Here is an 18,236-nt window from a genome sequence, read left to right as displayed (position 1 = left end):
TTTTTTAAATTTGTTTTATATGTAGGTGGTACTTTGCCATGATATCTATATCAGGAGTATTTGCAGTTACTTTTTCTGTTGTGTTTGCTTATGTAGCAGATGTTACAGAAGAGCAAGATAGGAGTGCAGCATATGGCCTGGTTAGTAATAAATACATTTTCATTAGTAGTTATTCAAAAAAAGCAGATTGTTGGTTAAGTTTTTCAGGATGTTATTTCATAAAATGATATTAGAAACACAATCTCTTGTTTTTTATTGCCTTGAATTTTCTCAACTTAGAAAAATGAGCAACAGTTACTTTCCTATATATTATGCTCCTTATTAAATACATTTTCATGCATATAATAGCTTAGTTTTTATGACCTCTTAGAAAACTATTCTCAATTTTTTAATGCAGTTTGGATCATGAATTGAGAATTCTACGTTATTTTGCATCGACTTGTAGTCACCCAATATACACCAATGAGCCAAAACATTATGACCACTTACCTAATATGATGTTGGTCCTGCTCGTACGCAGCGAGGCATGGACGCTACAAGATTTCTAAATGTGTCTTGTGGTATTTGGTACCAACATATAACCAGCAGATCCTTTAACTCCTGTAAGGTCCATGGTTGAGATGCTGCAGATTGGAGTTGCTGTTCCAACACAAACCACAGATGTTCGATGGGATTGATGTCTGGGAAATTTGGAGGGGAGGGCAATACCTGGAAGTCTTTCTCATGTTCTGCAAACCAGTCTCGAACAATCTGGGTGGTGTGGCATGGCGTATTATCCTGCTGAAAGACGGCACCGCCAGAGGGGAAGATCATTGCCATGAAAGGGTGTACTCGATCAGCAGTGATGTTTAGGTAGGTGGTAGACATCAGAGTGCCTGGCATATGGATGACTAGACCTGGGGTATCCCAGCAGAATGTCGCCCAAAGCATGACACCGCTGCCACTGGCTTGTTTTTGTCCCACGGTGCATCCAGGCACCATCACTTCCCCAGCTAAGTGACGCACATGTACCCGGCCGTCCACATGGTGCAACCGGAAATGCGATTCATCGGACCAGACAACTTTCTTCCAATCACTCAGGGTCCAGTTTTGATGCTCGCTTGCCCATTGTAGGTGCTGTCACCAGTGAACCGTGGTTAGCATGGGCACTCGGAGTGGCGTGCGGCTACATAGCCCCATTTTCAGCAGGGTTCGATGTACTGTGTGTTGTGACACATTACTCCCATTGCCAGCATTCCAATTACTGGCGAGTGACACTACAGTCTACCTTCTGTTGCCGCATACCATCCGGGAGAGCCTTCACTCACCTCGAGCATCAATGATCCATGGTCATTCAACACCTCATTGGTGGTTCATGAGTTTTCCCTCCTCAGACCACTTTCTATAGATACTAACCACGGCCGACCGTGAACACCCCACCATCCATGCCATTTCGGATATGCTCTGACCCAGTCGTCTGGCCATTACAATTTGGCCTTTGTCAGACTCACTTAAGTCCGCTACCTTTCCCATCTGAAGAACAATAGAGAAACACTGATTAGCAGAGCTCAGTATCAGGTGTTTTTTATACCGTGTCCCGACCCATGCACATGTTGTAGTTCACCTGTAGTTGCTTTGATATGTATAACTACTTGCTGGTCATAATGTTTTGGCTCCTCAGTGTACATATAAATTGTTTTTATCATCTAACTGTAATTATGTATTCTTAATAATAGTGTTGAGAAGAGATAAATTCTAAAAATTCTGGAGCAATTAGGCAAAAAAAAAAATCTGAATTTGCAGTGTGTTGAATTGTTAGAATTGCAATTTCACACTTGCAGTATTGACTTCTATTATCACTAACTTGAGAAATTAAAACAAATCTTGAAGAAACATGAAAGGAAGTTATTTTAAATTAAATTGCTAACTCATTTTGTCACTGAAATTGCATAATTTCAGAACAGCAGCAGATGGTTTGCTACCCATGACTTTTAGTGGTCAGCACAATTCTATACAGGTATAGAATTGTGCATGTGTATCATGGTGGATAAAATGCTACAATCCTATTTCGTTGATTTACTGAGTTTAAGTGCTGCAGTTCCTAATACTGTACATAAGGCAAGAAGACATGGTATGGTCGATGAATTGGAAAACAAATTGGGCTATGATTCTTTGCCAATTTGCATTCATTGTGCATTGAATAGATTATTCTTAGATAACTTGTGTATTCAGTTTATTTTGCTGAATCTGCTACATGGGTTTAAAATGGATGCAGATCACTGCTGTATGCAGACTAGTAAAAGATGTTCATATACTGCTTGATTGCATGAACCTCTAATTAAGAAGGTCTCTTAGTTTTAATAACTGGAACTAACTTATTTATAATTTTATATACTGAATATGGACTGGAACTAACTTATGTATGACTTGTTTACTGTGTATGGACAGTAGTCAGCTATGGTGCAGCATACTAGACATAACATGCCTGACTGGGTACAGTAATGTACTTATACATGTGGTAGGTTTGCTATAGTCTAGCTTGGGACCATCCTAACTTAAAAAAAGAAAAACACCAAAATAAATAGTCACTTTCTTAAAAGTGAATATTGTGTCTGTTATAAATTGCTGTGGTTATAAGAATTCTTGTACTGCTCGAGGGATATTTGAAAGAGTTTGGTCTACTATTGAAAGAATGAAGCAATCTGGAAACAAATCAACTTTTCTTCAACATACTCATTCTAAGGGCTACATTCTTATATACTGTTCTGAACACTTTACTAGAGCTCTTGCACAAAATCCACCATCTCTAAACTGATGATTTAAAGCAAAGGATCTGCCCTTACAAAAGGAATAGTTAAAAAATATGAAACCATGGAATGAAAGTACTCCATTGCAGATAGTCCTCATAGTGCAATGCCATAATTTATATATCTTTTGGCAAGAGGATTATGTGGTGCTTAGGGTGTTAATAAAGTTTAATTTTTTTTACCACTGCATATTTTTGAATTTATATTTATTTTTCAGAATTAATTATTTTTTTTTATCAGGGTGTGAATATGAGTGGGCTGCACTCCTTCCAGTTTTACAAATTGACTTGTTATTAACATTGGTTAATTGTAGTGTTTAATGTTAGTTAGGGGTGACTTTTTCTGTCATCATCAGATTTTAAACTTTGCACTGTGGATTTCTTTTTGTTGAATTAAAAATTCTGACCCCCCATTGCGAGTTTCCATTGAAATTGCCTTAATCAGTAAGGTGCAGATTGAAATTTCTCATAACAAGCCACTTGCATTTACTCTCCAATTTGCTCTGCTTTTAGAGGTTCTCATACTCTTCACGCTTCTTATCTGTAACCTAACATCATTTTCATTTTTCATTTGCTTCCTAGTATCTCATGCCACACAGACTTAATGCTTGCATGCATAGTTCTGAATTTGAGATTGCTCTGTTGAGCACAGGCTACTTTTGACAAGTAATATGACCACCTACCCCCTCTCTCTGTGGATATCATTCATAAAGGAAATGTATGACAAGTGAAACTCATCATCCCAATAGATGCTCTGAAAATGGCAACTAACTTTTATTACTTCTAAATGTAAGGTTATGCATTTGGCGAAATAGAAATCCTGGGGTCAAGTATAAACCAAGTGGGGGGTGAATAGCTAAAATTGACTCAAAATGAAAGACAGGTTCCTGCTCACCCTGTCATGAAATTTTCCATGCAGATAGGAAGGCATGTGATGTCCTGTCCATGATTTATAGAATCTTTACTAGTAGGGTGAAGGATGTCATTGGATACCCTTATCCCTCTGTATAAGATGATGATATTCAGATCTGGAGAGGATCAAAAGAGGAATGACTAGATTAGTGATGAGTACAAATTAGTGAATGTTTACGAAGAACTTCTAAGAAGGGATGGACTGCATAGTTTCACATTTAAGGGGAGATCTGCTTGAGGTATAAGGCACTGAAAAGGTTGAATAAAGGAAATACATAAGGAAGATTTTTCTCCCTAAGTGAAAAAAGAACCAGGGAAGGGGCAGTGATACAAATATAAAATCTCAGGGAAAAACAGAGATTGGAGCTTATGAAACTTGTCTACGGACAGCAGGTTGTCAAACAATAGCATTAGCATTAGTAGAGGCATTTGATGCAAGAAAGCAAGCTTATGCAGCATCAGCCAAAAAAAAAAAAAAAAAAAAAAAAAGTAACATAAATAAATAAAAATAACCACTTCCACTTCACCCCTCTGTTCGTTCGAAATACCTGTCCAGCTGAGCCTTAAACTTATTTAGGCTATCAACTTCCACGACAAGGGATGGAAGTCTGTTCCACCCACCAACCACCCGCTGGCTAAAGGCAAATTTCCGCACATCTATCCTACATCTGTCTTTCCTCAATTTGAATTTATGCCCTCTCAGGTGATTTTTCTGAGCTAGAGGAAGAATCCCATCAGCATTGAGCATGCTCAAACCATTCAAGGCTTTGTACACCTCTATCAGATCACCCCGCTGGTGCCTAGTTTCCAGACACTGTAATTTGCAAAACTTAAGCCTTTCTTCGTAAGAGAACCCCTTTGTCCCATTCACCAATCTAGTTGCCCTTCTCTGTACTCGTTCCAGCAGCTCTACATCCTTCCTGAAATGAGGCCTCCAGGCCTGTATACAGTACTCTAGGTGTGGCCTGACCATTGCCTTATACAAGGGAATAATCACCTCCTTATCCCTGCTAGAAAAATTTCTATATATCATTGACAATACACCATGAGCTACTCTTGCAGCTCGTCTGCACTGCTCAGAGAACTTCATATCTGCCTGCACCACCACCCCCAGGTCCCTTTCATTCTCTACCACTGTCAGTGTAGTACCACAGAGTTGATACGTTGCTCTGGGGTTGCTGTTTCCCATATGTAGTACTTTACATTTGTCAATGTTAAACTTCATTTGCCACCTCGAAGCCCATCTGCTCAACCTTTCCAAATCCTGTTGCAGCAGCATAGTGTCAGTAGTGTCCTTGACAACCCTGCCAACCTTTGTATCATCTGCAAACTTGGACATTAAGCCTGATATACCATCATCAATATCATTTATAAATACAGAAAACAATAAAGGCCCCAATACTGAACCCTGAGGGACTCCACTAATAACATTAGTCCACGATGAGCAGTGTCCATTGATTACCACTCTCTGTCTTCTCCCCCTCAACCACCCCTTTATCCATAGCAGCAACTTGCCTCCAATGCCACACTGCTCCAATTTGTGCAGCAGTCTTCCATGTGCAACAGTATCAAAAGCCTTTCTAAGATCCAAGTATATAATATCAAAGTTATTCCCTGCATCCAGTTCTTTTGTGACTGCATCATAGTATCCAATCAAATTGGTCAGGCAAGACTTCCCCTTAACAAAACCATGCTGTGTCCTAGCTATAACTGAAGTCTTGTCTAGATGATCCTGCAGTGCTTCTTTCACCAGTGCCTCCATTAATTTTCCGGGAACAGAAGTTAAACTCACAGGTCTATAATTACTTGTGTCAGCCTTTGATCCCCCTTTGTGAATTGGGGTCACATTTGCACATCTCCAGTCAATGGGTACCTCCCCTGAGTCCAAGGAAGCTCTCATAATTATGGCTAAGGGTTTGCTTACCTCCTTTGCTGCCTCCTTTAATATAACTGGATAGATCCCATCCACCCCAGGTGCCTTTCTTGTGTTTATCTTCAACAATTTCTCCTCCACTTTGCTCTCAGTTATTACAAGATTCTCTAGCTTACTGCTAGAGTTGAATACACCTCTGGCATTCCCCTCTCTGAATAACTCCTCATGTGTGAATGTCGATGCAAAATATTCATTTAGTTTGTTAGCTACCCGAGCAGGGTCATCAACAGTTGACCCATCGATCTCAAGTGGACCAATCTGATTCATCCCCTTCCTTCTAGAGTTTACATAAGTAAAGAACTCTTTGCTGTTTTTCTTCGCATCCCTTGCCAAGGATCTCTCGTAATCTGCCTTCGCCTGCCTAACCTCCTTTGTAACTTGGTTACAGATCAACTTGTATCTATCATAGGCATCCGTGTCACGTGTTAATTTGTATGTATCCCATGCATTTTTCTTCTCTGCCATATGCCTCATTAGTTCATCTGACAACCATTTAGGCCTAAACCTTGAACAATATTTCTTAGTTGGTATGTAAAGCCTAGTAGCTTCCACGATAAGTTCTTTGAATGCTTCCCATTTTGAATTTGCTGTTGGCAATATCATCAGTTGATCCCACTGTATAGAATTTAAATACTGTCTCAGTCCATTGTAGTCGCCTTTACGAAAGCAATACCCCTTCCCTTTACCCCTAATGGTAGTTACCTCTTTGAGTAACTCCCACTTCAGCACACTGTGATCACTGCCACCAAGTGGTTCATTTATCTGCAGATTCTGAATGCATGAAGAATCACTACTGATAATCAAATCAAGAGTATTACTCCCTCTAGTTGCCTCCCGAACATGCTGATGTAGAAAACAATCATCCAATAAATCCACAAAAGCCTTGCTACTGTGTGAGTGACCAGCCCCCAAATTCCAGTCAATATCTGGGAAATTAAAATCCCCCATTATAAGACTCTCTGATTTACTGGCCCACTCTATTTCTCCGAACAGTTTCTTATTATACTCATCAGAGTCATTAGGCCTATAGCACACTCCTACTCTCAATTTTGATCTCCCAATGCTTATGTCACACCAAACTGACTCGACACTGCACTGTCCAGCGATGTCGACTGGCTTCACTTCCTTGGATTTTATGTGTTTCTTAATTAATAGCATAACCCCTCCTCCCTTCCTATCCTGTCTATCCTTTCTGTACACATTGTACTCCCCAAATTCCAGTTCTGCATTTCTTATATCTGTGTGACACCACGTCTCTGAAATCCCCACAATATCTGCCTTTGATGTTTTGAGCAATACCTCAAATTCATCAAATTTATTTACTAAACTCCTAGCATTGGTGTACACACAAGTATACATGCACCTGTTCTTTTTCTTAGCTACCCTAACACAACCCATGTGTTTACTTGTACCCCAATGATTCCCAGCAGTCTCTGAAATATCCTGCATCTTATTTTCCAGGCTGCGGCTCATTCCAATAGAAGCAGTGCAAGAATCACTTTCACCTCTGCCAGTGGCTACTGTTAATCTATTAGTCCTTGTATCCCCCCAATCTAGCAGTTTTCCGACCCACCTAACATTGCCTCGATAGCATCAGCAAACATTCTTGCACCCTTTCTATTTAAGTGTATCCCATCCCTGTAGAAGCAGTCTCTCCTGTTAACAAGTACAGACCAGGCTGAAAAAAATTCTACCCCTTGAGCCCTGCACAATCTTTCCAGGGCCGAATTGATTGACAGGGCTCTCATCATATACTCCCTCCTATCGTGTCTGGGCAGAATTGCAGACACTTTCAATTTCAACCCTAATTCACGGCTTTTTTTCATCAGTGACCTGTACTTGTCAAGTAATTCCGCCGGTCTCCTACTCTTAATGTCATTAGTGCCAACGTGTACAACTATATCACCTTTTGTGCCCTTAAAAGATGATATCCGCTCTACAACGTCATCAACTTTTGCCCCTGGCAGACATACCCTGGTCCTATTCCACCTATCCTTTTTACAAAGCATGTTTCCCGTTTCCCTGACAATAGAGTCACCAACAACTACTAGTTCCTTTGGGACCAGCGCATTCTGCCTTGGGGGTTGCCGCTGTGTTCCGCGATGACCAAGTGCAAGCTCTGGCATTGGTGTGGGCAGCTGAGAGCTTGATGGGCCCCTCACTTGTAATCCTTCGAGGGCATCCACCCTATCCTTCAAGCTCTCATATAGGCCCATAACAACGCTGAGTTGTCGCCTTATCTCCTTACACTCCTTGCATCGCACACACACAAAGACATCCCCCATGGCAGTATCATGTCCCATACTTGACTGCTCCGCAAACATCAAGCAAATAGTGCATCTTACAAGGCTGTGATTCAGAGGACAACTGCCCCCCTCAGTTCTCCCCTGGGCCACAGCATTCCCATTAGCTTGAGCCCTTTGCTTTGCTGCTCTGGTTTGAGTCATGATTTAGATTTACTTTCAATAAAATTTCAATTTCTGTACAAAATTAAATCCTAAACTTGTATCCAAACACAGTTATAACGCTATATTTATGTTTCAGTAACGAGTGTTATCTACGGAATATTTACGTTTCAGTAACGAGTGTTATCTACGAAATATTTACGTTTCAGTAACGAGTGTTATCTGCGAAATCCCTTTATATAACTTTCGTATCAAGTTATGTATTAATTATTTGTTTTTACTAATTATTTATGTTACGTAACCTAAGTGGTTATATGTATAATTAATTATGTTAAATAAAATTAATTATATTACGTTTGTAATCTAAGTCGTTATATGTATTTATTTAAACGTACAATTTAACTGCTAACGAAGTTCAACTAACGCTATCTAGTACGGTATATCGTATCACAAAGGCGGGAAAATTACGAACGGTTAGCGGAGTTGAAACACGTGGAAACCTTTACCGATACTTTTATGCAATTACAAGGCCGAGTAAAGAATAAATACACCAAATTAATCAGAAAATCACAAAATAATGTTATACTACTAAATTTAAATCAAAAGTTTTAGAAAAACAATAATTTCAAATCAATAATTAACAAAAATCCACTTAGCGGCCTAATAGAATAAGTTATCTCCCAGTAGGCAGATGCACTGAGTCTCTAAGTGCTAAGTATAATTGGTTGGTTACCTTAAATGGATATATTATGAATGGAAATATTATGAAGATATTATTATGGGTATACAGTGAAACTTCCCTCTAACGGACAGCCATGGGGAACGAAAATGTGTCCATTAGAGAGAAGTGTCCGCTAACAAGAAGTCTGAGGGAGAAAAAAAAAAAGAAAGAAAGAAAAATCGTTAAACGTTTAATGTAAAATTAAATTAAAATATATACAGATTTTGAACAATATTTTTGTAAATAATATACAATTACATACACAAGAGATAAAGAAAAATCGTTAAACGTTTAATGTAAAATTAAATTATATACAGATTTTGCACAATATTTTTGTAAATAATATACATACAATTGTGCTATGCATATTATGACTTTATCTTAAGAAAAATGCATACAGTAATCACTTATTTTCTTCTGCACCTTCTTCCGGCTGATAATTTTGTTTTCAACATTTGTTTGGAGTGAAGAAACCATCAAATGTCCTTCAGTATCTTCTTCAGTGGCAAAAAACATTTTTAAACGATTGATTTGTATGAGCGCTGCTTCTGTTTTCATCGGTGGTTCATCGTTAATATATTCTTCGACAGAATGACCTCCTTCCATTTCTTCATCCTCCTGAGGAACTTCTTGAAAAATGTCGTTGATATCTAGAGCACCATCTTCTGTAGTGAGGTTTGAGTCTATATCTTTGTAGCCAGCGTCACTTGTAGCGGAAGTATCGTACATTATCAATAGATGTTGAAGTTCTTGTTCTTCTTGGTGCTCCACATTGCTGTTCACAACTTCAATTTTTGCGTTTGAGAAGCCAGACTTTACAAAACAGTTCACGACAGTTTGTTTTCTAATTGCGTTTACTGAAGAGGAAATCCATTGAATCGCATCTAGGATGCTTATTTTCTTTGCAAGGTCACTCGCACACGTTACATCGTTCATGTTTGCAATGAGATGTCTTAAAACACGTTTTCTGTAGTGAAGTTTAAAATTTTTTATTATCCCTTGATCCAAGGGCTGACACTCTGCAGATGTGTTTGGTGGCAGAAAAATGATTTGAACGTTGGACAATTCAATGTGCGGGTGAGATCCAGCATTATCCATGAAAAGAATAATTTTTCTGTTTTGACGAATCGTGTTTTGGTTAAAGTGACTTATCCATTCGCTCATGATATCTCGTGTCATCCACGCTTTTTTATTAGACTTCCAGTCAACATCCAAAAGATTCAACTTTATGCCCTTGAAACAACGAGGATTTTGTGGGTTTCCTATAACAAGAGGTTGTTCAAAATCTCCCAGCATATTTGTACACAATAGTACAGTCAAGCGTTCCTTAGAAATTTTTCCGCCCTGGCACTTTTCGTTTTTTAGACTCATTGTTTTTTCAGGAAGAGCTTTAAAAAAACAATCCTGTTTCGTCACAGTTGTAAATATCCTTAGCTTCAAAATCACGACATAAATCTTCCAATTTGACGGTCCACTCTGTTACAACCCCAGTATCAACAGATCCACCTTCACCACTTACGGTTTTCCAAGAAATTTTATGCCGAGTTTTGAACTTGTCTAGCCATCCCACAGAAGCTTTGAACTCATTTACTCCCATGGATTTCGCAACCTCCAAAGCCTTTTCCCTAATAATAGGCCCATTAATGGGAATTTTTTTAGCACGTGCGCGACAAATTTGAAGTCCAACAGTTTTTGGGAATGATTTTTGAACCTGATCATTTCCGTGTTGCCAAAATTGTTTGAGCAGTTCATTTTTTTTCTTTAGGATGTCGCTTACCTGCGTCTTCCCAATTTTGAATTTTGCAGCGAGATTGCGAACACTATTTTTTTGCCGATCATACGCATTAACGAGTTCGACTTTATCTTTTAAAGTTAAATGTTTACGAGAAGACTGTGCACTTCACACGACACTGAAGAAAACTGAAACTGAAAAGACGAAAGGCCGACCATATTCTCCCCCCCTGCACACACCGAATTCATCAGAAGTTTTACACGTGCCTTAAAATTCTTGAAAAAGAGTTTAGAACCGCGACGTAAACATTGATAAAATTCAGAGAATCGGAAATAGAAAATAAACACACGATTGAGGCAATACGTGGAAGAAACGTTCCTAGAAAACGGGCCGTGAGCTCGCCCGCTGTCCGTTATGGGGTGATCAAATTAAGTGCTAATCTAAACGAAACAGTGCAGATTGCCTGTCCGCGTCCGTTACAGAGAATGCCCGCTAGACAGAAGCTGCAAACAAGTTAAAACCAATGGAGGTGAGTTGGGGAATTTGAAAATGTCCGTTGTAGAGAGATGTCCGTTAACGAGAGGTGTCCGTTAGGAGAAGTTTCACTGTATTATGGAAATAGTATGAATATATTATTATGGGTATATTATGGAAGTAGTATGAATATATTATTATGGGTATATTATGGAAATAGTATGAATATATTATTATGGATATATTATGGGAAATAGTATGAATATACTGTATTTCTTCGATTCTAAGACACACTTCTTTTCCCCTATAAATGTCTCTAAAAACGGGGTGCCATCTTAGAATCAATGGTGTCTTACAATTGCAGTTTTTTTTTTTTTTTTTTTTTGAATTTTCCGGCGCTTTGCACAGCACCACACGTTTTGTTTTTATGTGGAAACCCCGCCTCCAAGTTTGACCATTATTGCATTCTCCAATTCCATTGGAGAATAAAGTGGCACGGGTGATTTCATGTGCTTTTGAATGTGAAGCCACCATTATTTCATTATAGTGGAGCTCACTCAGCGTAAATTAGGAAGTTTTGTTTGTATCTTCGAGAGTATGTAAGAGGTACTGTATTTCGTTAATTTTTATCCCTTATTGCACATTAAAATGTCAAAAAGATTGCACTATGAAGCTGCATTGAAACGAAAAGTTATTGTGTATGCAAAAGAACATGGAAATAGAGCTGCGGGTTGACATTTTGATATTAGTGAAGTAAATGTTCGTCGTTGGAGAAATGATTGCAATTCCATATTTTCGTGCAAAGCAACAACCAAGTGCTTTACAGGGCCTAAGAAAGGAAGATTTCCACAAGTCGATGAAGCTGCGATACGTTTTGTAATGGAGATATGCACAAAAGGATTACCCATCACTTGAGACAAGCCATGCAATTGAAAGCCGGAGAAATTGCGAAGTCCCTCGGAATAGAGAAAATAATTTTTAAAGGCAGTCGCGGCTGGTGCGACAGACTCATGCATCGTAGAGGATTATCGTTAAGGCGCCAAACATCTATCTGTCAAAAAATTCCTGCAGACTTTCAACAGAAGCTGATTAACTTTCAGCGACAGGTGATAAAATTAAGGGAAAAAAGAAACTATGAGTATAGTCAAATTGGAAATGCTGATGAAACCCCGATCTTCTTTGATATGCCTTGGAATTACACAGTCAACGCTAGAAGTGCTAAAGAAATCAAGATTATAAGCACGGGCTATGAAAAGCAGCGTATCACTGTGACGCTATGGATCACTGTTGATGATCAAAAGTTGCCACCATATTTAATTTTAAATAGAAAAACCATACCGAAGAATGAAATTTTCCCCAAAGGTGTTATTGTGCGTGCATAAAAAAATGGATGGATGTTGGCAGAGCTTATGGAAGACTGGCTAAATGTTGTGTGGAATAGACATCCTGGAAGTCGTCGTAACCCATCTAGCATGCTAGTACTTGATGCATTTCGTGGACATTTGTCCGAACGTGTCAAAAATAAAATCATGCAAAAACGTGGTGACTTGGTTGTGATTCCTGGTGGCATGACTAGCCAACTGCAGCCACTCGACATTTCAGTCAACAAACCATTTAAGGATTACTTGAGAAAGGAATATGAATCCTGGGCTGTTGACCGATAACCTTCCGCAGACACCTTCCGGAAAAATTAAGAAAGCACCGGCATCAAAATTGGCAGAATGGGTATCAACAACTTGGAAGCTGATCCTAGAAAGAATAGTAAAGCACTCATTTAAAAAATGTTGCATCACCAATGCTCTCGATGGCTCAAAGATGATATATTATGGAATAATGAAGATAACGATGGCTCAGAAAAATCTGACCCTGAATGTGAAGTAGACTCTGATATTGATTCAGATGCGGATATCGACGGCTCAGAAGATTCAGAAGGAAGTGATGAATAACATACCTACTGATAAATACCAGTACTATTGTTAGTAAGTTGAATTCTATTATAATAAAAATATTTGTTAGATTTATTTTAGTGTTTTATTTTATTTTTTTTTTTTTCTTAAAATCAAAGCTTTTTTTCTGAAATTAAGGTGCGTCTTACAGTCAATGGCGTCTTAGAATCAAAGAAATACTGTATTATTATGGGTATATTATGGAAATAGTATGAATTATTCTTTTCTATTTTTATTATTATTTTATGTATTCATTTATATTTGACTGATGCAGAAAAAGTCTGCTGCTTTGCATCATTTGGCCTTACTAATACTAATTTCTGTGATACAGGAAAGGAACCTGCTGTATATCTTCCAGATAATTTATACCTTTGATACTGCCTATTTTTCCCCTGTATTTAATAATACATTTCTTCAATGTTATACTTTTGATTGATTGGTTGATTGCAGTGGTGAGCGGTGTGCACAACCTTTTTGAACAGTCTTTAGAGTATGAGATCAAATCTATAAAATATTCTAGATATTAGGTATTCAAATGTAGTATTGCTGGTTTGCTACCATACAATGTGTAATTAAGAATTTATAAAATTACACTAGAGAGAATTAATCACAGCAATCAACACAAGGTTGCTAGCAGTGGTGTGGCCAGCACTACTTTGTTATGTGGGAGATAATTTCCTATCATGAGTGGGCCCCCATGGTTCACCCTACTATATTTTATACCACTTTTTTCATATATTTTTTTCTCCAGATAGCATGAATATTTTCAACACAGCAATGTCACTATCCTATATGATTAATGTGCTTATAGTATTAGGAATACAGTTGAGTGCACTGGGGCATCTTTCATGGCCACTGTTGTTGCTGGATCTGAACTCATAAATTTTAGTGTTCTTTGATTTTGGTATATGGCTGTATGACCATTTCCTTTTAGTATATCAGAACTGGCAAATGCATTGTAATGGAGTAACATGCATCATTATACTTAGGTGGTGCTAGAATTCATGTTGTGATCTCTGTGATCGGTCTATGAGTCACGCAGTCTCATATTAAAGTAAGGTTTGTAATACTTTAGATACTATTAGTATAACTCTGCAAGCATATAATTTCCAGAAACTTTGAAGTTGATGGAAATTTCTTGAATTATAATTTTCCAGAATATTATAAACCTTATGCTTCTTACTTTATATATATGTAATTTTGTTCTCACTTTCTTGTTAGGTTTCAGCTACATTTGCTGCTAGTTTAGTAACAAGTCCAGCACTTGGGGCCTACCTAGGTAGATTGTATAGTGATAGCCTTGTGATTGCTCTAGCTTCTGCAGTTGCCCTACTAGATGTGCTTTTCATCATGGTTGCTGTGCCTGAATCATTACCGGAAAAAATTAGACCAGCATCTTGGGGTGCTCCTATTTCTTGGGAACAGGCTGATCCGTTTTCTGTGTGTACTTTTATTATTTATTTATTATAACTCTTGATATTTTAAGGAGTCCTTATGTGCTGTAATGTAATAACTAGATCGTATGTATAGCTTAGCTTAATTTTCAGCACTCACCTCATAGTAATCCGCTTAGCTGGTGGAGGGTTTTATCACATACATAGTGGTTATAGGATTCTAATACTTTACAGGGATTATGGGTTTTAAAATTAAGTTATGGGCTGTAGAAAAATTTTTAAGAAAGGAAAGTGCACCTTCCATGGTTGCTTAATTAAATTAAATTAAGAGAAAAAAAGGGAAATATATAAGCTAATAATCGCGCACGAGCGACTTTCCATGAGCGAAAGTCGCTCGTGCGCGATTATTAGCTTATATATTTCCCTTTTTTTCTCTTAATTTAATTTAATTAAGCAACCATGGAAGGTGCACTTTCCTTTCTTAAAAATTTTTCTACAGCCCATAACTTAATTTTAAAACCCATAATCCCTGTAAAGTATTAGAATCCTATAACCACTATGTATGTGATAAAACCCTCCACCAGCTAAGCGGATTACTATGAGGTGAGTGCTGAAAACTAAGCTAAGCTATACATACGATCTAGTTATTTATTATAATTAAATTTATTTTTAATAAATTTATTTTTATGTGGTTAACTTTGAAAAATGAGGTCCCCCTCCACACACAAGTAAATGGCACTATTAATTAATTGTGAGATTTCTTATATTAAACTCCTGGTAATTAGTGTGCAGATTACCTGCACATTCATGACGAGGTATATTGACTTATGTTACTCACCTTTGGACAAAATTGATGGAAAAGTTTGAAAATCAAGCAGTTACACTCTTGATGTTTCTGAGGCTTTTTAAATCATGTATGGCATAAAGGTCCCCGAAGTAAGCTTCCATCTTATTGATTGCTGCCTTTTTTTTTTTTTTTTTTTGCAATTGGGTATCTAGTTTTTTTGTTCTGCCCTCTCATTGCAAGTGATGGTAGATGGCTCTTTATCTTTTAACTTTTCCACTAATGCTGGTGTTTGCCCTAAGGTTCAAGACTCTTTCTCCCACTGTTTTCCTCTTGTATATTATGACTTTTTTTTCCCACTGGTTGGAAAACCTCTCCATAGTTTTGATGATGATAGCACATTACATTTCACTTCCCGGTTTGAAAAACATTGTCCGTGCAGACACAGTTTCAACTTCTTGAATTTCCACCATTTTCTTGAATGTATCTGCATTTAATTCTCCAGTAGGGCAAAGAAAACTTTTAGCATTAGCAAGGGGCACATGATGCAAGAAAGCAAGTTTATATAGCATCAGCCAAAAAAAAACACACTCACACTCCCTTCTCATTTCACTCATGAGATGGAAGTTTGTTCCAGCAATCAACCACTCACTGGCTAAAGGCAAATTTCCGCACATCTATCCTACAGCTGTCTTTCCTCAATTTGAATTTATGCCCTCTCAGGCAATTATTCTGAGCAAGAGGAAGAATCCCATTAGCATTGAGCATGCTCAAACCATTCAAGGCTTTATACACCTCAATCAGATCACCTCGCAGGTGCCTAGTCTCCAGACACTGTAATTTGCAAAACTTAAGCCTTTCTTTGTAAGAGCAACCCTTCATTCCATTCACTAATCTTGTTGCCCTTCTCTGTACTCGTTCCAACAGCTCTACATCCTTCTTAAAATGAGGCCTCCAGACCTGTATACAGTACTCAAGGTGTGGCCTGACCATTGCCTTATACAATGGGGTAATCAGCTCCTTATCCCTGCTAGAAAAATTCCTGTATATCATTGACAAGACACCATGGGCTACTGTTGCAGACCATCTGCACTGCTCAGAAAACTTCATATCTACCTGCACAATTACCCCCAGGTCCTTTTCACTCTCTACCTCTGTCAGTGTAGTACCACACAGTTGATACGTTATTCTGGGGTTACTGCTTCCCATATGCAGTACTTTACATTTGTCAATGTTAAACTTCAGTTGACACCTCTCAGCCCATCTACTCAACTTTTCTAGATCCTGTTGCAGCAGCGTACTGTCATTAGTGTCATTAACAACCCTGCCGACCTTTGTATCATTTGCAAACCTGGACATTAAGCCTAATATACCATCATCAATATCAGTAATGAATACAGAAAACAACAATGGACCTAACACTGAACACTGGGGAACTCCACTAATAACATTAGTCCATGAAGAGCAGTGTCCATTGATTACCATTGTTTTCTCCCACTCAACCATCCCTTTATCCATAGCAGCAATTTGCCTCCAATGCCATACTGCTCCAGTTTGTGCAGCAGTCTTCCATGTGCAATATATCAAAAGCCTTTCTAAGATCCAAATATATGATATCAAAATTATTCTTTGCATCCAGTTCCTTTGTGACTACGTCATAGTATCCAATCAAGTAGTTAATCAATTAGTTAACTTCAATCCTAAAACTCAGTCCTGCTTATTTTTTACAAAAAAAATGGAATCTACTGCTCTTCTCATTTTGATAGATAAACTCAGATTGCTACAGAAAATTGCATATCTGTTTTGGCATTATGCAGTCTTCAAATCTCTCCATATAAACATGTCGAAAATACAGTGGATTTTGGTTATTTGGGCCACCGGTTAATTGGGGCAGCCGTTTATTTCAGGCAAATCTTAAAAAAAACAGAAATTAATCGAGAAAATAGCCAGGACTTACTTCGCTTAATTGGGACAGCATGCCGTTTAATCAGGACAGGAGACCGCATCACTGGCGGTATCAGCTGGAATTCTGTGGGTTATTATGGTGAAATGAGTTTACACTTCCATGAAATCTTGAATCATATAAAAAAATTAATTTTCAGATCGTCTGTTCATTCCTATTTTTAAAGCTTTGTAACTGATGACTCCGTTCTCACTTGCGTGTATCGTGTTACTTGCAATTTGTGTGCACCGTGTTCTTTGTTATTGATTGCTTATCTTTTTACTGTTTTAAATTTTAACCCCCATCCACAAATGTCAGTGAACAGAAATGTCAACTAGTTCGTATGTACATATTAAAAAGTAAAAAGTAAAGTGCAGCCATTATCAACCCACTGCAGGATGGAAGCCTCCTCAACAATTCATGCTGAGGGAAATGGACCATAATCTGCCACGCTGGTCCAGTGCAGGTTGGCAGATCGACCGTATTCAGCAGTCAGGGGCTTGAACCCTGGTCTATTCAAAGAGCGTGTGCTACTGCACTCCCGCTCCTGCCCACTCGGCTACGGAGGGCGTTGTACATATTACAGTACGTATTAATTATTCCGATTTTCACGTATCATTTAATTTTTTAATTGGTAAGGTAATAAAGGGTAAATTTGTGCTTAATATATCTTTACTTTTATAGCCTGTGGATAATATTCCTCATATTTTCTCTAATTAGAATCGCTGTTTAATAGAATTAAAATTCAGTTCACAAACGTGATCACAATGACCGGCACTTACTACACATCGTATAGTGAACGGTACTTTACTATGGTGAGTTCATCGTAACGTGATTTGATTGTACAATGAACTAATTGTAAGGGGGGGGGGTCCATTGTATTTTTAACTATTTATGTGAAACTTCGGATAGTTGGGGCAGCCGCTTAATTGGGCCAAAATGCACTAGTCCCGATGTGGCCCAAATAACCGGAATGGACTGTATTACTAAATCTGCATAAAAAAAAAAAAACTGAGTTTTTTTTTTTTTTTTTTCATTCTCTGATTTACTTTTAAATAGCTATTCACTCTGTACAAATTTCAAATCTGTCCTACTATGGAATATTGTTCCCACATCTGGGAGGGTCCTCCCAAACCTCTCTCAGTTTTTCACTATTCAAAAGACAGCAGTCAAGTTAATTAATGACCTATCTCTTGCAAAGCCTCTCT

The 18,236-nt window shown here is 38.1% G+C and overlaps 1 protein-coding gene across 1 annotated transcript in view; it reads left to right on the top strand.

Moving 5' to 3' along the window:
• The window catches only part of LOC150078465 (solute carrier family 71 member 1), a 172,666-nt gene that overhangs the window by 83,665 nt on the left and 70,765 nt on the right, over positions 1 to 18,236 (top strand). Inside the window, exons 5-6 of the mRNA XM_090385072.1 lie at positions 26 to 140; positions 14,130 to 14,348. Coding sequence (XP_090241198.1) covers positions 26 to 140; positions 14,130 to 14,348 — 334 coding nt within the window. The remainder of the gene's footprint in view (positions 1 to 25; positions 141 to 14,129; positions 14,349 to 18,236) is intronic.

Source organism: Mastigoproctus giganteus, chromosome 11, assembly GCF_048544385.1.
Source record: "Mastigoproctus giganteus isolate SK-2022 chromosome 11, ASM4854438v1, whole genome shotgun sequence".
Taxonomy (NCBI): Eukaryota; Metazoa; Arthropoda; class Arachnida; order Uropygi; family Thelyphonidae; genus Mastigoproctus; species Mastigoproctus giganteus.
This window is presented reverse-complemented; position numbering and strand designations above follow the sequence as displayed.